Source organism: Orycteropus afer, unplaced genomic scaffold, assembly GCF_000298275.1.
Source record: "Orycteropus afer afer isolate SDZICR_OR568_19922 unplaced genomic scaffold, OryAfe1.0 scaffold00889, whole genome shotgun sequence".
Lineage (NCBI taxonomy): Eukaryota > Metazoa > Chordata > Mammalia > Tubulidentata > Orycteropodidae > Orycteropus > Orycteropus afer.
In genome coordinates, this window is record NW_006922476.1 from 104,897 (window position 1) to 131,114 (window position 26,218).

The 26,218-nt window shown below is 41.7% G+C and overlaps 1 protein-coding gene across 1 annotated transcript in view; it reads right to left on the reverse strand.

Moving 5' to 3' along the window:
• The window catches only part of GATB (glutamyl-tRNA amidotransferase subunit B), a 126,326-nt gene that overhangs the window by 42,625 nt on the left and 57,483 nt on the right, over positions 1 to 26,218 (reverse strand). Inside the window, exons 3-6 of the mRNA XM_007958239.2 lie at positions 13,808 to 13,921; positions 11,102 to 11,300; positions 10,378 to 10,500; positions 191 to 304 (exon numbers count right to left, since the gene is read on the reverse strand). Coding sequence (XP_007956430.1) covers positions 191 to 304; positions 10,378 to 10,500; positions 11,102 to 11,300; positions 13,808 to 13,921 — 550 coding nt within the window. The remainder of the gene's footprint in view (positions 1 to 190; positions 305 to 10,377; positions 10,501 to 11,101; positions 11,301 to 13,807; positions 13,922 to 26,218) is intronic.

Sequence of the window (26,218 nt, forward strand, 5' to 3'; positions counted from 1 at the left end):
GTACAGATAACACCTCGGAAACCCAAGGAAGGGTCGCTATGAGTCAGAATAGACTCAATGGCAGTGTTTTTTTTTTTTTTTTTTCCTGTTAAAGTGGTTATTATTTTAAACCACTACATTCTGTGAGGGTTTGTTACACAGCAATACACAGATATAAAGAGGTATATTAGACATAACAGCTGACATTCACCTATTGCTTTGGCCAAGAACCTGGTGCTGTTGAGATTCTTCACTTCAGTTCGAATGCCGAAAGGCTCCCCAGGGTGATGCACAGATATATTGGCGTCCACTCTCAACTGGCCCTCTGGAAGGAGAAAATCTCTTTGAGGAAAATTTCTTTAGAAGTTCTTTGAGGCAACATAGTCTTTTTAAGCAGGGAGACTGTGAAGGTAAGCAATATCTAACTCTACTTGCTGTTTAGTTACAGCAACCTAACTTTAGAGAAGGCACGGTTGGTTCTGAAGTACTTCTTGTCCACTTAAGTTATGGTACTTAGGCATATGGCGTGCCTGTCAGTACATGTGTGCACTTGTGCACATACCAAAGAGAGGAGAAATGTTAAATATATAAGCTGAGAGATCTAACTTCTTCTGTGGTAAATAAGAAAAAACACCACTGTTAAAATGGAGACTTACTCTGCAATTTTATTCTGAAGTTTTTTCAAAGTGTGGAGCTGGGTTGGGGGAAAGCCCTCAGAAATGATTATTTTATAGCCCTACACTGCTCTCCAATGAAATGTGGATTTCTAACAGTGATTCCAGGAGATTTCTAAGAGAGTCCTTGAGAATTTACAGCTCAAGGGCAAGAGCCAGAAACCTAGCCTTTGCCTCTCCTCCTTCCTCCAGGTACTGTAATAATCTCTTCCTTCCACAGACATTATTCTGAATCCTTCTGACTGCTGTAAGGATTTGCTGCAGCCGAAAGACAATGCTAATATGAAGTGGAGAGTCTGTGGGACTGGGTGGGGGGGGGGGCTGTGCACTTCCTGGGAGGACCTTCTCTGGCTCTAAAAGTCCCTTCAGATTAGGAACCTTTAACAAAGCAGGAGATGTGTGGAAAGAACTAAGAGACTACTGAGGAAGAGAAGGAGATAAAAACCCCAAGACAAAACAGATGGAGATAAGAAATGTTTTAACCACTACACCACCAGAGCTCCTTTTTCTCAGCATACCTTCTGATAGTCACATATACCATAGTATTTCTCATTAAAAATAAAAAAAAACCAAAAAATCTAAAAATCCACTCCTTTGAGCCCAATTCTTGCTCAATCTATCATTCTTCCTGCTTTCTTTTTCAGCAAATACTCTCATATTTTGCACCTTCCAAAAGCAAGCTCAGATTCTCTACTGTCCAATCTCACTGATAATATCTAAAACAGAGCCGAATGAGAAGACAAAATCCTAGCTTTTATTTTGCTGGTTAGGTTTTTTAATTTATAAAGCAATCTGCCAAACACGAGAGTTCTGATAAGCTGAATAAAGAAATTCATTTTCCAAGATCCCACTGCAAAAGCATACAAAACACAAAACAGTATAATTAATAAAATACACTCCATGCCAAGAAAAGGAGACCTACGTAACTGGTTTTCTGTCATTCCCCCAAAGCTGAGCTGTGGGGCTTGCTCCTCCACCAGGCTGGAGACAGCTGGCAGCTGCTGTTCACCCTTGTCTCCTCCACTCCTTCCCTTAGAACAAGGGGAGCGCTCACCCAGTCTGGGGCTCCATACTGACAGCCAGGGAAAAGGTGCCTCTCAGCTCAAAAATGACTCATACTTTATCTCTCGCACTGAGTTCTCAGTATTTTTACAGAATCATGTAACCCCTTATTTTTAATCACCTTTTGGACAATCTGTGCTTGTCTCAATCGCAAGAAGTTCTAGCTATTCTGACATTATCAGCAGAAGTCATCTTCAGTGTCTCCATTTTCTTTGTCCTTTATAACCAAACAAACAAACAAAAAAAACCCGACTGTCATTGAGTCGATTCCAACTCATAGCTACTCCCATTGGGTCTCCAAGATTATAAATCTTTAAGGAAGTAGATTGCCTCATTTTCCTCCTGTGGAGCAGCTGGAGGGTTGGAACTGCCAACCTTCTGGTTAGCAGCCAAATGCCTTACCCACCATGCTACCACCGGAGCTTCTTTTCATAACCAAAGAGATATTAAATCCTATCAATTCTTCCTTCCAAATCTCTCTCATATATGTCACTTCCTTTCCATTTCCACTACTACAACCCACGTCTGAGGTCTTGGAGCACCAGGCCTAGATTAAGAAATTGTATCCTGACTGGTAGCATAGTGCCTAAAGCACTTGACTGCTAACCACAAGGCTGGTGGTTCAAACCCACCAGCCACTCCTGGGAAGGAAGATGGGGCAATGTACTTCCGTAGTGATACTGCCTTGGAAACCCAAGGAGGGGTCGCTATGAGTCGGGTCTGACTGGACGGCAAATAACAACAACAACAACAGCAACAACAATCCTGACTGGTAAAACAGCAATCCCTTCTTGTCTAGACACTCATAATGTGGCTAATCCTTTCATCCTCCTACAATATGGTTTTATCATTCCAGTTGCTTACTCAAGATGATACTGCTCCCACTGGATCATCCTGTCTCCTCTGCTTGCTATCCAAGAGTCCTCATCTGGTCCCAGTTGGCACAATCTACATGTTTCCACTACTCATTCCATGAGACAGCTCGCTTCAATAAGGAGGGCTTTTTTCATACAATTCCCCTTCTAACCAATGGCTACTGCATATTCTCTTTCTTAGTGTTACTGATCTTCCTTCTCTTTAACCTCTGCTCATCCTCTAAGGTCTCAATTACATCTTGCTACCTCCTCCTCCAAGAAACCCTCATCAATAAGCTAGCTTCCCTAATAGTTTCTCTTACCTATTAGAATATGCACAATCTATTCCAGAAAATGATAAGAGTCTTTCTTGAGTTAATCTTATCTTGAAAACTAGAATGGAAAGCTCTTGAGATGTTAAATGCCCATCCCTCTTGCCTTCTCAAGGGCTTCACTCTTTCCATTATCTCCTCTTTCCCACATCAGCCACTAATCTTTCTTAACATTTTAAAAAAAACAAACCTACTGCCATCCAGGTAATTTTGACTCACAGCAATCCTATAGGACAGAGTAGAATTGCTCCATTGGGTTTCCTAGGATGTAAATCTTTACAGAAGCAGACTGCCTCATCTTTTTCCCATGGAGCAGCGGGTAGGTTCAAACCATGACCTTTTTGGTTAGCAGTCAAATGCTTTCACCACTATGCCACCAGAGCTCCTTTTTCTCAGCATAGCCTCTGGTATTTATGTGTACGATAGTATTTCTCATTAAAAAACTAAAAATCTAAAAATTAACTCCCTTGAGCCCAATTCTCACTCAATTCATCATTCAGCTACTATTTTCTGCTTTCCTTTTCAGCAAATATTCTCAAACAAGTTTTGTTTATTTGTTTCTTGCACATACTGTCTCCATCTTCTTATCTCCTATTTACTCTAACACCCACTTCAGTCTGGCTTCTGTCCTACCTCTCTGAAAATGTCCTCATCTAAGTTATCATCAGCCTCCCACTGTAAATCCAATAGACATGCTTTGTCATCATCTTACTTGCCATCTCAGCAGCACGTGACACACGAACTAATCCTTCCTTCTTGAAATATTTTTCTCTCAGCTTCTGTGACCTTTGCTTTCTTGATTTTCCTCCTACCTCCCTGGACACTCTACTTTCATCTCATTTGCTGGTACCTTCCTACCTGTCCAAACTCAGGACCCTCTTCTTTACTTACATCTGTAGAGGCACATGGCTTTAAATAACACCTATGTGGTGATATAAGTCCCTGGTTGGTGCAAATGGTTAACGTGCTAGGCTGCTAACTGAAAGGTTAGCAGTTCAAGTCCACAGCAGAAGAAAGAGTTGGGGATACAATTCTATAAAGATCAGTCACTGAAAATCCTATGGAGCATAGTTCCACTCTGATACACATGGGTTCATCATGAGTCAGAGTCAACTTGATGGCAACTGGTTTTTCATTTATGTGCAGGTAATTCCCAAACTTCTCTTTAGTTCAGACCTCCACTCTGAGCTCTGTAGTCACCTCCAATGTTTACTTGGAGGTCTCACAGGCATTTTAATTGCTAAAACTAAATTCTGAATTTCCCCTCCACAAAGCTATTCTTGTATCTTCTCTTCCCAATTTCAGTAAATAGCACCACCACTTAACTCCTCAAACTTCCTTGATGGCACCCTTGACCTCTTCCTATTCCTTACCTTCCATACCAGCCCATTAATATATCTTAGTATTCCTTTTTCTAAAAACCACCTTGAACCTACCCATCTTGATCTTTCATCTTCACTGCCAGCAGCCCTGTCCAACACAGCCTCCTCTTCCATCTGAATTATTGCAAAAGCCTCTTTCTTGAAAGGTCTCCTTGCTTCTACTCTTATCTTCTGAAATCTACCCCCCACAGAGTAGCCAGAATAGTTTTGTAAAACATTAATCAGACTACATCATTCCCCTACTTAAAAGCCTTTCAATGACTTCCCATTGCACTTGGAATGCAATCCAAGCTTTGTTCCATTATCTGTAATCTATCTCTGGCCTACCTTTCAGCCTTATCGCATGCCCCCATTGCCCCTACTCAATTAGAGTGATTTCTGCTACCTTCTCAAATACTCTAAGCTCTTTCTCATCTCAGGGCTTATGCTTCAGCCATTCCTGGGAACACTCATCCCCTAGTTCTATGCTGGCTGAAGCCCTGAATCATACTTCAGGTCTCAAATGTCATTTCTTTTGAGAAGCCTTAAAAAGCCACATTTTCACCATCCAATGTTACTGTATATCATAGATCCTATTTATTTCCTTGAAGCATTCATCACCGTAACTATTTTTGTTTTACTTGTTAATATATTTATTTTCCTCAGGAATATAAGTTCTATGTGGCAGGAACAAGGTCTTTTTCAGAACCTAGAACTGGATCTACCATATGGTAATTGTCTGATAAATGAATACCTTGTTGAATAAACAAATGCTAAAATTCTTACATTTTCCTGAGCAGTGAACCAGAATGGCCATCTCACAGTACGTTCCAGGTCTACATTTCTGCCAAATAGGACTAATCTACAGTTGGAATCATCTGAAGTCCCACTAAGCTCAAAGGAAATCTTCCAAAGTATGCTGAACTCTGCTCAACCAAAGCTCAGTACTTGGGAGACAAAAACTTTTTTTTGGACTTCAGGGAATCCTCACCTGCTTTTAAAAAACAAAACCATCTTTCAAGATTTAACATTCTAATTTGGAATAGGAATAAAAGCATGAATTTTAGTCTCTCCTATAGAAGCCCATATTTCATAAACGTCTGAGAGGAATCACTTAGTATCCTGCAGTGTTGAAAGAGAGTTCACTAGCCTGGGTTCAATACAGTAGCAAATATTAACAAAAGACATTCTATCCAGTGAAGACAAAATACCTTTTAAACAAATTCAGTAAAATTGGCTCAAGTGCACCAATCAGGTTTACTTCAATGCATTCTGCAGCACTGGGAGGGCCTACATTCACACACTAGGAGGATGTTATCAAGCTCAATTTCTGGCTTCTACAAGCAGAGATTTGTAACAGGAAAACTAAAAAACAAGACCACTGAGCACAGTGATATGGTGCAGTTACATATTTCTCCCTGAAACATATTCACACATCAGAAATACAACATCAGGGCAGCAAACTGTTTCTGTAAACAGCAGGGGGCAAAGGATTTGGTGAGAAGGTCTGCTAAGCTATCTCATTCTCATCACTGAATACTCTCCAGAACTTTAATAATAAGGTTTGATAAAAAAAAGAAAAATAATAATGGAATCAATTTTATCAAACACATTTCACAAAGCTTATTCATCCAAGTAAGTGGATTCTGTAAAACGAATACTACTTACGATAGTTAACAAGGAGCTCTGGTGGTGTAGTGGGTAAGGTTTTGGCTGCTAACTGGGAGGCTGGCAGTTCAACTCTGCCAGCTGCTTCATGGGAGAAAGATGAAGCAATCTACTTCTGTAAAGATTTACAGCCTTGGAAACCCAAAAGGAGCTGCTATGAGTTGGAATCAACTTGATGCAGTGGGTTCCTACTGTTAATAAGGCCCCTGGTGGTGCAAACAGTTTGTGCTCGACTACTAACCTATAGGTTGACAATTGGAACCCACCCAGTGGTGCTGCAAAAGAAAGGCCTAGCAATCTGCTTCCATAAAAGATTACAGCCAAGAGATCCCTATGGAACAGTTCTACTTTGTGACACATGACATCTCCATGAGATGGAATCTACTGGTAGACAAAGGGTTTGGTTTTGGTTTTATTGTTAATCAAAGCACCTAACATTTACTGAGTACAGGCTATTGGCAAGCCCCAGGTTAAGTTTCACATACATTATCACATTCATTCCCTACAATACACCTTTAATGACAAAACCATTTAGACATCCCTTAGCACTTCAAACTGAACATATCCAAAGTGGAATTCTGGATTTTCTCCCACAAACCCATTTTTCCCTCAATCTTTCCCATCTCAGGTGTCACTACCATCTAGCTGCATCAACTCTCTTTGAAACCATTCCATATGCAATTCTTGAGGGGCTCAGCAACCAACAACAACACTTTCTAATCTGGAAACTGAAGTTCACGGAGATCAAATAACCTGCCCAGGTTCCTACAGAAATGGTAGGATAGGGTTCCAACACAGGCTAGGGACTTCAGTGCCCTTAGCAACCATGCCAGTTAGAGGGCCCCTCTACAGTGTTATCTTAAGATAGTCATGACACTGCCTGGGGCTGCCATGAGGACATAGCATGATACAGTCCTTAAGAAAGGGCTTCTAAGGTCGGACACCAGTTAACCAGTTGCTGTTGAGTTGATTCCAACTCATGGTGACCCACACGTCTCAGAGTGTAACTGTGCTCCATAAGGTGTTCAATGGCTGGTTTTGGACATAGCTCGCCAGGCACTTTCCTCTGGGCAGACTCAAACCTCTAAGCTTTTGGTTAGTAGCTAACCATGTTACCTGTTGGCACCACAGGCACACCTGGACTCAAATCTTAGCTCAGTCACTTCTTGTGAGCCTTGAGCAAATAGCCAGACCTCTCTAAACTTCAGTTTCCTCACTTGTACAACAGGCATTATTAATACTCATCTCTCAGGAATGATGTAAAGTTTAAATGAGATAATAATTTTAACAAAAGCTTAGTCAACTGACTAGTACATAATGAATGTTCAAACTGGTAGATTATATTATCATTTGAAATATTTAGCATGCCTATTGCTGCAAATATTCAACTCAACTAACTACTCTGAGGATCTTAATAGTAAAAACATTTGTCCACCAGGAAGGAAATGAATTTGGAAGCCTGGCTGGGCTGGTCCACGCTCATTAGCAAAATTATTCTTAACTCACTGAACTGCAGCACAGCACAATTTATGCTTCATTCCAAAAGCATGCTGGGGGGCCACTGGTCCTCAATGCCATGTGCTAGGGTTCCCAGACCAAATCTCCAATGCCAACACACCAACACAGTGGTCATATGGTGATGGGACAGGGACTACACAAAGGATTCGGAGCTCATAAAATGCTAACTGAAACTGCACCAGGAATCTGGACTCCTGTGGACTCCAGGCCAACCTTAACTCCCCACAGCATTTCAGAGCAATGCAGCCACTCTGCTGCTGTGCTAGAAGCAAAACTGTTGGATTTGTTCTTAAAGGAAACAAAAAAAGTATCACAACAAATGAGATTTAATGAACCCACTCAACTGTCACCCACTGATTAGTTCTTACCATTATGGTTTATCTCTTGGCAAGTACCCAGATGGGACTATTTCTCAGCTAACAGGTGGTCTGTTTATTATTCCATAGGTTTAGTTCAAATCACAGTTATTTTGAGGAAGAATGCAATAACAAAAACTTTTTTAAAACAATAGAAAACCAACACTTAGCATGTAAATGGATAACCATCCAACCTGCTTATATTTCACTTATGTTCTTCTATTGGTAAAAAAGCAGCACGAGTGATAAAGCTAATACTGCGAGTTCTCTTTCTCTGAAACAGAGCTCATTTCTATAAAGGGAGGTAGCTAACCTTTATGCCATTCACACTCTCATAGCTATGTTTTCTAATCTTTAGCTTAGAGATGGAGTAAAAATGTAAGTTCTGTCTTCAAATTCAACTTGTACCAGAGCTTTGATATTACAGTTTGTTGCTTGTAAGATGTCCTATGTGACAAATGTGGCATTACAGGTTCAGAAGTCCCTTTGTAACAAGCAAATCCATCATGTGACATAATAAGGTTGGCAAACAATCTTCTAAACCAGTAGGAAGATGAGTCATCAATGACATTTACTAGGCACCACGGTGACTTCACACTGTCCATTAGGGCCAGAAAAGAGAGGAAAACCTTGGGCGAGACCAGCCTATAGGGGCTTAAGGGAGGCAAAACAACCATAACTAGGGCCTATGGGAGCAGAGCCCTGAAGAAACCAAGTTTGACCAAAACTTGTCATTTTTACATCCAATTTCAAATACTTAAAATTTGCAGGTTGTTTGGCCCCAATAAGTGTTTCTTTTAATTTCCCACTATAATCTACTACAGCATCACAATAAATGGAGAGAAGATTGAGGTTGTCAAAGAGTTCACGTTGCTTGGTTCTACAATTGATGCCAACGGAAGCAGCAGTCAGGACATTAGACGACGTGTAGCATTGGGAAAGTCAACTGTGAAGGAACTGTTTCAAGTGCTGAGGAGCAAGGATATGTCCTTGAGGACTAAGGTGCACCTGACACAAGCCATGATATTTCCAATCGCCTGGTATGCATGTGAGAGCTGGACAATGAATAAGGAAGACCGAAGAAGAGTTGATGCTTTTGAGTTGTGGTGCTGGCGGAGAATGCTGAAAGTACCATGGACTGCTAAAAGAACTAACAGATCTGTCCTGGAGGAAGTGCAGCCAGAATGCTCCTTGGAAGCGAGAATGGCCAGACTTCGTCTCACCTATTTTGGTCATGTTGTAAGAAGGGACCATTCCCTGGAGAAGGATGTCATGCTTGGTAGGGTGGAGGGTCGACGAAAGAGGGGGAGGCCTTCAACGAGATGGATTGATACGGTGGCTGAGATGATGGGAATCAAGTATAGCAGGGATTATGGGGCTGGCGTGGGATCGGGCAGTGTTTCGTTCTGCTGTGCATGGGGTCGCTATGAGTCGGAAACGACTCGACGGCACTTAACAACAACAACAACATAATCTACTAAGGAGTTCTGGTGGTATAATGCCTAAGGCATTTGACTGCTGACCAGAAGGTTGGCAGTTCAAACCCACCGGCTGCTCCATGGAAGGAAGATGGGGAGATCTACTTCCACAAAGATTTACCACCTCAGAAACCTAATGCAAGTCACTATGAGTTGAAATCAAGTCAACGGCAGTGAGTTTGGTAGGGTTTCTTTTGGTGTATTTCAACTGAATTTAAGATTTAATCTCAAAGTTAAAGTTTTGTGAAGTCATAATCTTGACTTAGTGTTAATGTAATTTGGTTCCCAGTGCATGGATGAAAATGTTACAAAAGAGAGACCCAAAGGAAGCATACTTTGTTGGTGTTTGCTGCTGTAAAGTCAGCTCCGACTCATGACGACCTGACTCACAACAGAATGAAATGCTGCCTGGTGTTGCACTATCCCCCTGACTGGTTGCAGATCAGACCAAACCATTATAATCCATAGGGTTTTCACTGGCTGATTTTCAGAAGTAGATTGCCAGACCTTTCTTTCTACTCTGCCTTAGTCTGAAAGCTCTGCTGAAACCTGTTTAGCATCATAGTAACACACACCTCCAGTGACAGATGGGTGGTGGCCATGGTTTGAGGTACACTGCCTGGGGATTGAACCTAGGTCTTCCACATGGAAGGAGAGAATTCTACCACAGAACCATCAATGCTTCTCTACCTATACAGAACTCACAAAGTAAGAACTACTGACAAACACAGTCTTCTTTCTGAGAAATACTTCATTGCTTAAACTCATTATTTCATCAGTCCTAACAACATTCTGATGTAAGAAGCCAGAGGAAAGGATCTAGTCCTTTGACTCCTAATCTTCTCACACTTGGGCAGAATGTCTCTCCAATGTGGTGGTTGTATGTTTGTATTGTTTCTGGCTTGGAGTTCAGGAAAGAATCCAAGGAACAGTCCAAGAAAAAATAGCCAGGAATGCAAAAGACAAAAGAAAAAAAAAGGATATAAAGAACTTCAATGTAGCTGATGGCAGAGAGTAAAACTCAAGTCAGAAGAGCTCTAAGAGGCAGAAAGGGAGAAGGTAAAGAAAGAGGGGCAATGCTTCTGTGGCCTCTACCTGCCATATTTGCCTGGCTCGTCCCCAGGGCTTGAAGGACCAGCTGCAGCTCCCTGACAGCTGTTGCTGCCTCTTTTCCACAGGTCATGTCAGGCTCCATGACCACCTCCAGAAGTCCAACTCCTGCCAAAGGAAGACAGAGTCAGTCCCAATTCTCCAATCTGAGCAACTCCTGAATCTGGCTTAAGTCTTAGGAAAACTGTGTGTTACTAAAGGACTCTCAACATGGTTTTAGCCTTCCTGATTTCTAACTTTAGTTCATTGTTTTTAATGTCCACTTAAAATGTCAAGCTGTTGGGTCCATGACTAGGTGGATAAGTTTGTTGAATTTTAGGAGTAATTATTAAAAAGCCCAATGGTAATCACTGTTCAAGCCATGCTTTGTAATCAACTAAATACTAGGAGCTCTGTTGGTGTAGTGGCTAAGGCATTTGACTGCTAACCAGAAGGCTTGCGGTTCAAACCCACCAGCCACTCCTCGGAAGGAAGACTGGGCAATCTACTTCCGTAGTGATACTGCCTCGGAAACCCAAGAAGGGGTCACTATGAGTCAGAACCAACTCGATGGCAATGAGTTTTTTTTTTTTTTTTAAATAACAGTACTAACACTGATATATTTGATCTCCTCAGTTGGTTTGGGAAAACTCTAGAGGGGAAGAAAGGTGCCTAAAACCAAACAACTGAGGTGGCTGAAGGAAAGGTAATGAAGAAACACCAAGCCTACCCGCCCTGTTCAGGTCAATGAGAGTCTGAGATCTCAGGTCATCATGGAGGCTCTTGCCACTGTCTTGCTCCAGCTGGATCTGCTTGATCCTCACAGTCTTGGTGATTACCTGACTCCGCTTATTCCCCACACAGACGCCGTATGTCAAGCTCCCATTCACAGCAATTGGAAGCCGTTGCTGGGTAATCTGGTAGCCTGCCTGCACATAAGCATGGGTTACAAAGTCACTAGTCTGATTTGTTGAACTGAAATAAAGGCTGGGATCCATCTTATATTCTTTTTAATTTCGTAAAACTATAGACTTACTTTAAAAAAGAAAGGAAAAGAAAACTTAGTCTATGTAGTGCAGCCATCATTTAGTCTGGCCTCTGGCTTTTCCTGTCCGCAGTAACCCTCCCAACGTCTCCTTCCCACCCCCAATAACTGGTAAAAAACAGGGGTCCCATCTTCCTTACTCCAATGCCATTTTCAGGAATAACAACAGTCTCATTGTCAGGAGTTCCTAAGAAAAGAATTCATTGTTTTCAGTTAGCTCATTAGCCTAAACTCTGCATCTGATTACTGGGCCCCTGACAGACCCTCCTTATTAGGAAGTGCTGGCCAAGCATTTTGCCATCTTCTCTCCACATGGCAGACAGCAGTTGCTAGTGCAGTCAAGCTTGTTTGGTTTCTGCTCCTTCAACTAAACCAATCATGCCAGCTCATCCCTGCCCTAACTTCCCATGTTGCTCCAGCCAGTAAATGTGGTGACACTCACACTCCAGCTACTGGAAAGCACACAGTACTGAAATAGCAATACATGTTGCAAGGATTCCCTTATCTCCTTCTAAGTGGAAAGGAAGAATTATTTTCAAAGACACATACTAAAGAGAAGGAGCTCTGGTGGCATAGTGCCTAAGGCATTTGACTGCTAACCAGGAGACAGGTGGTTCAAACCTACCAGCCACTCCTCAGAAGGAAGGTTTGGCAATCTACTTCCATAGTGATACCGCCTTAGAAACCCAAGGAGGGGTCACTATGAGTCAGGTTCAACTCGAGGGCAGTGAGTTTGGTTTGGTTTTTATACTAAAGAAGCAGAAGGTCAATAAGGAGAACTGCAAAAGAAGAGAGAACAATCGCTAAGGTATCTTATAGCACTTGCTAGGTCCCAAGTACTGTCCTCGAACTTTACATTCGCTCCTCATGACAACCCTACATGGTGGGTATGAGGCACAGAGGGATGAAGGGCCTTACCCACAGCCAAACAGGTAGTGAAGAATCAATGGAGCTCAGATGGCCTAGCTCCAGAGTCGGTGCTTCCACCGCTGGGCCAGTCAGTGGTTTACAAACTTGAGCTGCATCAGAATCACCGGGCAGGCTTGTCAAAACAGAAATTCTGGGCCTCTGATTCAGTAGGTCTGGGGTGGGGTCTGAGAATTTCTATTTCCAACAAGTTTCCAGGAGATGCTGAGGTTAAAGGATGGGGAATTGACATTTTTGAGAATGACTGCCCTAGGCTAATTCATCTCTATACTGAAAGAGGAAGTCTCAATTTGTAAAATTAAACTCTGGACAGGGTTGCCAGATAAAACACAGAATACCTAGTAACATCAATACTTATACAGCAAATACTTTGGTAGTACAAGCCTCTCCCGTGTGATACTTGGCAACCCAAACTCTGGATTATGTGAGCTACCTGGGCTAGAAAGAACAGAAAGCCACAGATAATCAAAACAGTGCATTTTAGCCACATCTTGCTAAGTGTTCTACCCTAACCAAACTGGTTATCATTCTTAAAAGACAGAAAAATATAGTTTAATTCTCTCTACCCTATCAAGCAACAGAATTTGCTAAGAGGCTGGCAGCCAGAGGGGGAAAGAAGCAGCAATGGGAGAATTCAGGTCTTAGTTTTTTAATTTAATTCTTCTGGCTGTACCCACTAAGAAGCAGCTCACCCCCACCTTCAGTTTAAGAAGAATGAGGTCAAGCAACAGCATCACTACTCTTTGTCCAAAGCTGAAGATGAGCCTTACTTACTAAGAGAGGCTCAGAGCAAATGAAACATTATTTTGGGGAACTCACTCAACATTTGTTTTGTGCTAGTTCAATATGAAAAATTGGCTCTAGGTCACACTGGCTTTGTGCAAAGGAAATAAAGTTTTAATTTTAATGAAAAAGTAAGTTAATATTGGGTTTATTGCTTAGACAATTACTGTTGTTAGTTTGGGTTTCTGGTTCATGTCTCTGCTTACTATTGTCCACTTACTGGCTCCTTGTGAGGTGACAGAAATGGCTCCCAAGGAGACAGTTCCATTACTGGGAACTTCGACTTAGAGAGGCTCTCACTCCATCTGCTGAGCTACCATATGCACTTACCCTTGCATCAACCACAGCTCTTGCTTCCGTCCTAACAGGCAATAAGCACCAAACACCACGGCTGGGCCCAGCCAGGGAACACTGGCTTCTTCCACTCCCCATTCAATTATGAGATAGCCACCAGAAGCATGAGGCTAAGCAAGGAGTCAGCAATCAGGACAATTGCTTCCAATCTAGCACACATCAGGGGGCACCTGCCTTCATCAGGGCTCCATAAAACTTCCTGCTGAGATGGACAGAGCACTGACAGAAAGCTTGAGAGGCACAGTCCCCTCCCCCTTCTTAAGCCCCCTAAGGCAAGGCCAGCCCAGCAAGAGAACTTACAGAGGGTAGATCACACAGCATACTTACAGGGAGGTCGGCATAGAAGTAATGCTTCCTGTCAAACAAAGACTTCTTGTTTATGCGGCAGTTCAGCGCCAGGCCTGTCATCACGGCTGCTTCTACACATCTCCTGTTGAGAACCTATAGAAGCACGACACACAGCTCCTCTCAGATCTGAGGTTTGAACAAATGCTTCTCCCACACACTGACATCCTCAGTGAATATTCAATGTAGCCCTTCAACAGGCATTATCTCTGGTTCTCTGCATGGGCAGCTCAAGTTCACAAGCCAACTCTGTTTGCCTGGGAATCAGGAAAACTTTATTTAAAAAAGAAAATGCATGTGGCAGTGGTCCCACTGGGCACTTAATGAGCTGCCACATCAGGGTACCCTTACCTCTACACCTGGGATGGAAGTTAACAGGAAGAGTCCCAGAAAAGCCTAGTGGGGTATTTATTACATGGGCAAACTTATCTCACTTCCTCAAGCAGAATAAGGTGTCAGTCAGAGTACATGAAGAGACAGTTTCTGAGAGAGGGGAACCTAGGAAGCATGTTGTGTTAGGTGTTGTCGAGTCGCTTCCGACTCACAGTGACCCTGTGCACAGTAGAACGAAACACCGCCCGATCCCGCGCCAGCTCCACAATCCTTGCTATCCTTGAGCCCACTGCCGCAGCCACTGTGTCAATTCATCTCATTCATCGACCCTCCACCTTACCAACCATGACATCCTTTTCCAGGGAATGGTCCCTTCTGACAACATGACCAAAGTAGGTGAGACGAAGTCCCGCCATTCTCGCCTCCAAGGAGCATTCCGGCTGCACTTCCTCCAGGACAGATTTGTTAGATCTTTTAGCAGTCCATGGTACTTTCAGCATTCTTTGCCAGCATAACTCAAAAGCATCAACTCTTCTTTAGTCTTCCTTATTCATTGTCCAACTCTCACATGCATATGAGGCTACTAAAAATATCATGGCTTGTGTCAGGTGCACCTTAGTCCTCAAGGAGATATCTTTGCTCTTCAGCACTTGAAAGAGGTTCTTTGTAGCTGATTTGCCTAGTGCTATATGTCATCTGATGTCTTGACTGGTCCTTCCATTGGCATCGATTGTAGAGCCAAGCAATGTGAAGTCTTTGACAACTTCAATCTTTTCTCCATTTATCGTGATGCTACTTAGAGGTCCAGTTATGAGGATTTTTGTTTTCTTTATATTGAGATGTAATCCATACTGCAGACTGTATTCTTTAATCTTCATCAGTAAGTGCTTTAAGTCATCCTCACTTTCAGCAAGCAAAGTTGTGTCATCAGCGTATCACAGGTTGTTAACCATTCTTCCTCCAATCCTGATGCGTTTTTCTTCACATAGTCCAGCTTCTCGGATTATTTGCTCAGCATATAGATTAAATAAGTATGGTGAAAGGACACAACCCTTCTTGATAGTAACTTATCTCATTCTCTTCTCAGGCAGAATAAGGAGTCAGTCAGAGTACATGAAGAAACACTGTTCCTGAGAGAGGGGGACCCAGGAAGCAGCTCACCAGAACTCAGTGAGATATGAACAGTAAGGCCTAGGCAGGACCCAAGAGGCTGACAGGGGTGGCTTCACCTTGACTGAAGAATGACCTTTAGGAAACTAGAGGCTGTCACCATCTCCTCAGGGGCTGGGACTGTGGCCTATCTGCCTCCTGGCTTTCATTTCAGTACAGGCCTGACCACTTCCCTAAAAGAGGATCTGAGTGCGTGTCCACTCATCCTGAAGATCCCTGTGGTGCTGATCTTGCCAGGGGCTCCTGGATCTCAGGAGCTCCTTTTGGATGCGCTACTTAAAGGAGCTTATGTCCACCAAATGGCCAGCAAACTTCCCAGCCCCAAAAGAAGTGAACAGGTTTTAATAATTTGGGAGGTTTTGGAGCCAGTGGCATAGTGCATCTGACTGCTAACCAGAAGCTTGGCAGTTCAAACCCACCAGCCACCCTTCGAAAGGAAGAATGGGCAATCTAATTCCATAGAGATATCGCCCTGGAAACCCAAGGAGGGGTCATGAGTCAGAATCGACTTGATAACAGTGAGTTTGGTTTTTAGAGACAACTAGAGATTAACACAGTATAGGAGAAAGAACATAAATTCTAGCGTCCAGAAGGTTCAAATCTCATTTCTGTGACCAGAAGCCTCAATTCCCTTATCTTGGAAAAGGCTGTCATATCTAACTTGCACTGATAGTTCAGTGGTAGAACTCTTGTCTTCCATCCAGGAGACCCAGGTTCCATTCCCAACTGATGCACCTTCTATGTAGCCATCACTTGTCTGTCAGTGATGGCCTGTGTGTTGCTATGATGTTGAACAGGTTTCAGCAGAACTTCCGGAGTAAGATGGACTAGGAAGAAAGGCTTGGTGGTCTATTTCTAAAAATCAACCAATGAAAATACTACGGATCACAAGTGTCAACCCACAATGGGTCATGAGGATGGCATAGGGCCAAGCAGTATTTCATTCCATTGTCCATGGGGTCACCATGAGTTGGGGGCCAAACAATGGTAGATAACAACAACATTTATTTATATAGGGCTTAATACGTAAGCATTTTCACATCCACTATTTCATTTGGTTAAGGCATTTGGCTGCTAACCAAAAGGTCAGTAGTTCAAACCCAACAGCTGCTCCATGGAAGAAAGATAGGACAGTCTGCTTCCATAAAGATTTACAGCCTTAGAAACCCAACAGGGGTTGCTATGAGTCAGAATCGAGTCCATGGCAGTGAGTTTGGAGTTTTGTTTTTTTTTTGGGGGGGGGAGGAGTCTTATTTCAGCCTCACAGCAACCCTGTAAAGAAGAAATTTCTATTTTTCTAGTATTTCAGATAAAGGAAAAACCAAGACCCAGACAAAGTAACCTTCCCAAATTCAGTGTCAGCAAGCATGGCTTGTCAGGCAGGGACAGAGAGTGTAGCTCCCTAACACAGGCATAACTTACTGGTCACAGAGATTTTAAAAACAAATTTGTACAATGAAATGTTAAGAGGCAGCTCTACTTACTTCAATATACAACCCCCAAAAGGAAACCCAAACAGCAAAAATCTCCCTTCTGGTGACAACATCACACCTGTTTTCTTGGGACCCAGATTATAAAATGGAGTCATCTTAAATCTTCTATTCAGAGATCTTCATTCTGGGCCTAATACTAGTGTCAGCTCTGCAATAATGAAGGGTCTCATGAAAAGATGTGTGTGGGAACCAGGATGCGCTAATTATTGATGTTTGCACTTGGCGATGTTTGGCATTTTACTGAGCGGTTGTTGCTGCAATACAGATGAAGCTGATGGAGAATCCTGCCAAAGGCGGGCCTGATGATTTGTGTCACAGAGCACAAGAACATGGTGCCGCCCCTCCTCCCCAGCCCACATCCTGCCCTTCCAAGGGCTGTGCTTCTGTGAGGACTGCTTGTGAGCGGCCTGACTCCCGGGTCAGTGCCACTTCTTGCTCTATCACTCCCACTGTTTTGCTAGCCACCGTTTTCTCTCACATTTCTGTTCAATCTGCCCCTTGGGAGCCAACGTGTTTCCTCTTTCTTGGCATGAAGACAACCTATGTTTGTTTTGCTTGTGTATTTTTGAACATGCATTGCTAATGAACCCTCTGCGCCTGGCCCTGTAATGGGGGGGGGGGGGAGAAGTGGCTAGTCAGCCTTCACTGTGCCTGTGTACACATGTGTATACAGGCCTTTGATAAATCATCAATTTCCAAAGAATGAGAATGCAGTAAAACACACAAACATTAGAGTGGTATTGAATATACTTTAATGTTTTTTTGATGATTTAGAAGGCTTGAAGTACTCCAGGGTCAGAATTAGAAGCATCAATCATCACTATACTACAGTTGCACAGAGGGACTAGCAAACAGAGTGCCAGTTAAAAGAAAGCCAAGGAAAAAGAATTTACAGTGATCTTTGTCAAGCTGCTTGCGACAGATGGAGGTGTGGGTCAGTGTGTTCTAAAGATAGGATGCAGCACTGCAAAATTCAACTTGGGCTATCTTCACTCCAAAAATTTTCTTAAATGTCTATAATGTATAGACAAGGAATGTGCAGTGATGACATGAACCTGCCGGCACCTCCCACACCTCTTCATGCCAGAGACTCTATATGCAGTGTTTTACACAAAGTTAAACAGATGCAGTGCTAGCCTTCTAGAAGCTCAACACCTGACAAAAACCTATACAGATAAAAACTGGTAAGAAGAAAATGTTAGGAATGGTACCTGCTTTAAATTTTCTACTGTAGGGTGTGACTTAAGTTGGTGCTCTGGAGTTATTCCCAAGTGTTAGTATTAATAGCTAAAAATAACACACTTTCTCAGGTTTATCTTCTATATGCCTGCTAGGCGGATCTTGTTAAAGTGCAAATTTTATAATTCTGCTGTCTAAAACACGTAACAATGAACAACAACAAACCCTTCATAGGCCTCCACTGTTCACATGATAAAGGCCAAAGCTCTTACATAATTTAGCTCCTACGTATGCCTTCAGTTCATCTCCTACCACGTCTCCACTCACACTCTGAGGTCCAGTTCTCCTGTAACAAACCATGCTGATGTTTCTCACTCTCCCTATTCTTATTCCCTTTAAAATCTTACTGAGATGCCACCACCTTGGAGAAGCCTTGTTTACTCTCCATCCTATCTACCTCTTATGACCTTCCACATGCATCCATTTGAGCTCGCAATCACAGTAGACTGGATCTGTTGCATATATTTCCATTTGACTAAGTTCCATGAGTACGGCAACTGTTTGTTCAGTCTTATATCTCTGAATCCTAATATAAAAAGAAGAGATGTGCTCAATAAATGTGTGTTGAACTTAAAGGAGGAGTGAGGTGATAGACAACAGGTGAAGCGTTCAGAGATGATGTCTGAGGCTCCTCTATGGTGACACCTGCCACCTGCTGTCCTTTAAACTTGTTTCTGCAAGTGCACTGAAGTAACAGCCGGTCATGGGTGATATGATCAAAGAGGTAACCTAAAAATTCAAACATGCACACTCAAAAGACTAACTTTTCTTAAAGAAAGTATGTTCCAGGCTTTTCTTTGCAATTAAAACCCTATGGTGGATACTATTATTATCCTCATTTAATGAAGGGAGGCATAGAGATTAAGTAACATGGCCAACATCACACAGTTAAGTGGCAGAGCCAGGAAACCAGACTCCTGAACTCAGGCTCTCAACCCTTATACTCTAAACTGTTTCAAGAATAAAGCATGTATTTTCAGCTATCAAGGCTTCAAAGCACCAACTCAAGCCAAATCCTATTATAGAAAATTTAAAGCAGATATAGTTCCTAATGGGAGCTCTGGTGGTGTAGTGCCTAAAGGCACTTAACTGCTAACCAGAAGGCTGGTGGTTCAAACCCACCAGCCACTCCTCGGGAGGAAGACTGGGTAATCTACTTCCATAGTGATACCACTTCAGAAACCCAAGGAGGGGTCGCTATGAGTCAGATCTGACTCAACGGCAGTGAGTTTGGTTTTTTGTTTTTATGGTTCCTAACGTTTTCTTCTTACCAGTTTCCAGTTCTACAGGTTTGTTTTCAGATGTTGAGCTCCCAGGGGGCAAACGCTGTGTCTTTTTAACTTTGTTAAAAGATACATTCAATACACAGCCTCTGGCATGAGGAGGATATGATAATGAGTAGAACTACAGATTTTCCCAAGTAGCATAGAACATCGTATTGATAGATTTCTAAAACTCTTAGATCCGAGTACCCATTAAACAATATCTCAAATAAGTGAAGTGGCGAATTCCTGTATTTAATCAGAAGAAGATCGTGATAGGTGGAGGTAGAAGATGAGGTGAATATACAGTGGATGGTCAATAAATTTCATGACTAGCAAGGAGAGACTGAGCAGATCATGGCCCGGAAAAAGATACTGGAGGCCAAGGAGAGAAGGGATGGTTTTTTAAAAGGAATTGCTTCTTTGGCTTGTTTTTAAAACATGAGTAGTGCTGCAACCATAGCTGGCTTGGAACCTAAAATACATCCCGAGCAAATTTTTGTTGTTAGTTGCCATCAAGTTGATACCAGCTCATAGTGTGTAGAACAGAACTTTTCCACAGGGTTTTCAAAGGCTGTGATCTTTCAGGAAAGGAGCCTTGGAGTAGTTAGTTGGACCTGTGAGCTTGGGACCATGGTTGCAGGGGACATCAAGCTCAATTAGCATAACATATTATACAAAAACACTGTTCTAAGTCCTACTTTGGTGAATAGCAACTGGGGTCTTAAAAGCTTGCAAGCGGCCATCTAGATGCAACGATGGATCTCTCCTTATCTATAGCAAAGAAGAATGAAGCAAACCAAAGACACATGGAAACAATTAGTCCAAGGGCCTAGTGGACCATGCAAACCTCAGCCTATATGACCATGAGACCAGAAGTACTAGATAGTGCCTGGCTATCACTGTCAACTACTCAGAAAGGGATCAGTACAGGAGGTCCTAGATAGAGTGGGAGAACAATGTGGAACAAAACTCAAAATCATTAAAAAAAAGACCAGGTTTACTGGTCTGATAAGAGCCTGTTTGAGACCCGAGACTATGGCCTCTAGTTACCCCTCAGGTCTAGAATTAAACTCACTTCCATGGCTTCCAGCCAAACAAAAGACAGGCATATAGGGTGACCATTTACATCAGATATATGCACTATTTAGAATGATCAGCCATGGGAGAACAGAAGGGTAGTATTTGCACAAGGAGATAGCTCTTGGGGCAGATATACATAGAAAAGAAGGGCACAGGGAAGAGGTAAACTACAGGAAGAAAGTGGGAAGAGAGCTGTTACACTGTGGGGAATCGCAGTCAATGTCATCCAACAAAATGTATATGAACTGCTGTACGGAAAATGAATTTGCTCCGTAAACTTTCACCCAAATCACAATAAAAATCAAAAAAGAAAGAAAAGAAAAGGAGCCCTGGTGTTGCAATGGTTAAGCATTCAGCTTGCTAATCAAAGGTTGGCAGTATGAGCCCTCCAGTGAGTGGCTCCACTGGACAAAGATGTGGCAGGCTGCTTCTATAAAGATTACAGCCTTGGCAACCCTATGGGGGCCGCTGTACTCTGTCCTACAGGGTTACTATGAATCAACTTGATAGCAACAGACTGGATCTTTCAGAAGCAGACCACCAGGCCTGTCTTCTGAGGTGTGTCTAGTGGGCTTGAACTATTAGCCTTTCAGCTAGTAGTGGAGCACTTAACTGTTTGTGCCACTCAGGGACTCCTTCCTAAGCATAAGGCAGTATAAAAATCCAGAAACATGCACAGGACTTCTGAAGAAGCACTGTGACTCCAATGTAAAAGTCTTTCAGTTTAAGACTTATTTAGCCTAATTGAAAAAGCATTTTCTGATTTCTGAGTACACTGGGCCAGGATTTCATGAAAGACCCAATACAACCAAAAAAATCACCTAGTTCTACACATTCTACTTTCTTAAAATATCTTGATTTTTCTTCCTTTTTCCCCACTTCCTTTGGCTTAATTGAGGCCTCCATTCAAATATCACTGTCACCACCACCACTGTAAACCTAAACTTCTGCACTAACTATCTGGCTGAGTTTTTCTGCCTCTAATCTCAGTCCTCTAGTCTCTCCTTCATACCCGTTCAAGAGTGACCTTCCTATAGTATAAATCTGTTCATGTAATTCCCCAGCTTAAAGTTCTCCTTTACCACTCCCAGTGATTAACAATGTGAAGTCCAAATGCTTGGCAGAATCAAGGCCCTTTGTGATCTAGCCCCTGATCACCTTTCTAGCTTCCTCTAGTTCCTTCTATCCTTCTAGTTGCTCCACTATTCCTCTCCCAACATGTTCTTATGTAGCCAGGCTTGAGACAAGCTCTTGAACACACTGTTGCTTCTATCAGTAATACCCTTCTTGCTATCTGCTTGAGCAAGGTCTTAGCATCTGGCAGGACTCTTCTATACCACCTTTTTTGTGTAATCTTTTCCACTGCAACCCCAATATACATGTTCCCTCCTCTCAGCTCCCATGGTACTCCAGTAAAGCACAGATCACATGGTTCCACACGTCTCTCCACCCAGAATAAATTCCTTGAGGGCAGCCATTTTGTCTTATTCTCCTTTGCCCCATCATCTAAATACAACACCAAGCTGATTAAACATAGACTGAGGTAATGAATAATTTAACACCACCTTTATCAATACCCAAAAGACTGTAACCTACAAAATAAAAGCATTCTATAAAATGTATCAGTCAGGTAAAGGAAAGCACTCTTAGTGTGTAAAATAGAACAAATTTAATGCAGAGACTTCATTACACAGATGACAGGAAAGCTGAGAGGTCAGAGGGCACAGTGAGGTAACTTACAGGATTCCCAGTGGCAGGACGCCACTCCTGTCTTAGGGCAGGAGGCACAGAGGAAACTGGAAACCAACTCTAAGAACTCTAAGAACCCGAACCAAGGACAAACCCAACAAACGTTGCCAGAGGCAAGAAGAGGGAGAAATACCCTGTCGTTCCTTTCTTCCTACCTCCAGTCTTTTACTGGGCTTCCCATTTGCCTAACCGAGCCTGAATACAGCCAATTCAGGGCACCAGAAACTATAGCCTACAAGAGCTGCTTCCCTGTCATATGAAGCCACACAGGGGAGGCAGGGAGCCAAGGGAGGCAGGGAGCTGAGGGCATGCAGACCACAACTGGCACAGCAAATGCATACTTATGTGTGTTCATTTCTGTGACTATTCCTTTTGAAAAAGAAATAGCTAATGAATAAATACTCTCAAGTCTGTCCAATCAACATAAAACTGAAATTTGTGTGGACTCCTTTTTCACCTCCTGGGAGCCCATAATTATGAAATGCTACTAATTGAGAAGAAACATTAGTAATAACTCAACTTGGGCTAAACTACACTCTAAGTTAACACTAACAATCACAAAAAGATTTATTAAGCAAATCAACAAAATAAACAAGATTGTGTAACTTCCTTAAGTCAATAAAATATTCTCTAGGATTTTAGCACATTTATGTGAAATTCTACTAACTACAAATAAATCTGTTCACTAAAGTCAGTCTCTGGGATCTACACTGAGAAGTGTTTTGTGATGTACTTCAAAGGAATAAAGCTGTAGGTCAGATAGCAACCGGCAGCAGAAAAAGGCAGGACTGGGTATGCAAGGTAACCTGTCCCTATTTCTCTTTCCTACAATACTGTCAACAGTTCCAAACCTAACATTACCCATTGGCAATTATCCTGATATCTGGGAAACTTTACACTAATTGCCGAGCTGCAGCAAAACAGAATCGGAAGGACTGGAGTTCCAATCTCACCTCCACTATTTATTAGCTGTATGGCCCTGCACAAAATTCCTAACTACTCTAGACCTTAATTTACTTACTGCTACAAGAAGAGTTATTTTGTGGGATTGTTCTGTGAGTTAAATAACTTGGCACATGATAGGCACTTAGTAAATACTGGTTTCAAAATGGAAGAAATAATAATTTGAAGTGCCTATTGGGTCTTTCAGATACAAATTTTTCTAAGAAGCAAGGAAATCTAATGAGAAAAGGTCTAAATAGTTTCACAGATCTATTAGTCTGGATTTACAATCCAAAGGCACAACAGATGCTGAAATAATGCATTATTCCAACATAATATTTTCCCCTTAAATGATAACCAATACCTTTTGTGATAATTAGTGTGTTATTTCCAGTGGAACAGAGACCATATTTCTTAATGCCTCAGGAAATTCATATTACTTCCATTTACTCTGTTTTATAGTGAAGTGAAGTTTTCCTGGATAACACTGTATGCTTGCCTTATGGCTAGAAAAACTTCCCATTCTCAAGTGACAGAAACTAGCTTCTAACAAGCTGAAGAGTTATAATCCAGTAATTTGAGCCAATTTTCACTCTCCTCTCACTGTTACCAACCACACTTCCTGTCTTCTAAGTGGAAGCCACGTTTGAAATTCAATGAGAGTCTATGGAGAAAAGATGTATGAAGGCTAGGAGTGGACATGGGAATCAAGTTAAAAAAAAAAAAAAAATCATTGCTCTTTTTGAATAAAACTTTGGGAAGGAGCCAAGATTTTCAATGTTGAAAGATACTTCCTACATCAACTGTGAATATTGGTCTTTCTCTTGTCTATCACTTTTATGAAAAGTATATTAATATTTTAAAAAAAGCTAAAACATATAAACTCATTCATTTCAGATTTGGCCCCATACTGTAATTGTCAACTCTTGTCTACTAGTCCTAAATTTTACTTCTATGACTCTACATCTAAATAGATTAGATGAAATGATAAACAATTTCATATTATTGAAACTTTAAAAGCAATCAGGGACAGTGATGTTGTTGTTGTTGTCAGACGCCGTCGAGTTGGCTCCAACTCATAGCAACCCTATGTACAACAGAACAAAACACTGCATGGTCCCTGTAACACCCTCACAATCCTTGCCATACTTGAGCCCCCTGTTAAAGCCATTGTGTCAATCCATCTTGTTGATGGTTTTCCCTTTTTTTGCTGACCCTTTATTTTATCAAGCATGATATCCTTCTCCAGAAACCAGTCCCATCTGACAACATGACCAAAGTAGGTGGGATGAAGTCTGGCCATTCTCACTTCCAAGGAGTATTCCAGCTACTCTTCTTCCAGGACAGATTTGTTTATACTTCTGGCAGTCCATGGTATTTTCAGTATTCTTTACCAACACCACAATTCAAAAGCATCAATTCTTCTTCGGTCTTCCTTATTCATTATCCAGCTTTCACATGCACATGAGGTGAGTGAAAATACCATGGCTTGGGTCAGGTACATCTAAGTCTTCAAAGTGACATCTTTGCTTCTTAACACTTGAAAGAGGTCTTTTGCAGTAGATGTGCCCAATGCAATACATTGTCCAATTTTTTAATAATTTTTATTGTGATTTGGGTGAAAATTTACAGAGCAAATTCATTTTCCATATAGCAGTTCATACACATTTTGCTTCATGACATTAACTACAATATTCCACAATATAACAGCTCTCTTCCCACTTTTCCCTGTTACCTCTTCCCTATGTCCTTCTTTCCTATGCATTCCTGCCCTCTGAGCTATCTCTCTGTGCAAACACTGCCCTTCTGTTCTTCCATCATTGATCATTCTAAGGAGTGTATCTACCTGATGTAAGTGTTCAGCCTATATACCTATCTATTCAACAGTGTTTTCAGTTTTCAGTGTACAAGTCTTTTACCTACTTGGCTAGATTTATTACTAAGTATTTTATTATTTTTGATGCTGTTGTAAATTTTCTTGATTTCATTTTTAGATTGTCATTGCTAGGATATAGAAATATAACTGATATTTAGAGGCTACCACCTTTAACAACTACTTTGTTTTGATTTCCTTCAGATTATTCCTGTAACTCTAAATTTGGATGAACTCAAATATCAAGGGGGTCAGGAAAGAATTTTAAAATGTGTAAATTGGTATTGTACAATGATTGGAAATGAGCCTACGCATTGTTTGATTTCTTGACTGCTGTTTGCATGGGCATCGATTGTGGATCCAAGTAAATGAAATCCCTGAGAACTTAAATCATTGCACCACATGGGATCACCATTTATCATGATGCTGTTTATTGGTCCAACTCTGAGAATTTCTGTTTTCTTTATACTGAGGTATAATCATTATTAAAGGCTGTATTCTCCAATTTTCATCCAGAAGTACTTCAAGTCCTCTTCACTTTCAGCAAGCAAAGTTGTGTCATCTGTGTATCTCAGGTTGTTAATAAGTCTTCCTCCAATCCTGATGCCAGGTTCTTCTTCGTATAGTCCAACTTCTGGGATTATTTGCTCAGTATACAGATTGAGTACATATGGTGAAAAGATACAATCCTAGCACATACCTTTCCTGATTTTCAACTATGTAGTATCACCTTGTTCTGTTCAAATGACTGCCTCATGAGCACAATTAAGTATTCTGGAATTCCCATTCTTCACAATGTTATCCATAATTTGGTAAGATCCACACAGTCAAATGCCTTTACATAGTCAATACAACACAGGTAAACATCTTTCTGGTACTCTTTACTTTCAGCCAAGATCCATCTGACATCAGCAATGATATCCCTCGTTCCACATCCTCTTCTGAATTGCCTTGAATTTCTGGCAGTTCCTTATCAATATACTGCTGCAACCATTTCTGAATTATCTTCACCAAAATTTTATTTTCATGTGATATTAATGATATTGTTCCACAATTTCTGCATTCTGTTGATCACCTTTTTTTAGAATGGGCACAAATACGGTTCTCTTCCAGTCGCTTGCCCAAGTAGCTATCTTCCAAATTTCTTGGCATAAATGAGTAAGCATTTCCAGTGCTGCATCAGTTTGTTTAAACATCACAATGGGTATTCGGTGAATTCCTGAAGCCTTGTTCTTGCTAATTCCTTCAG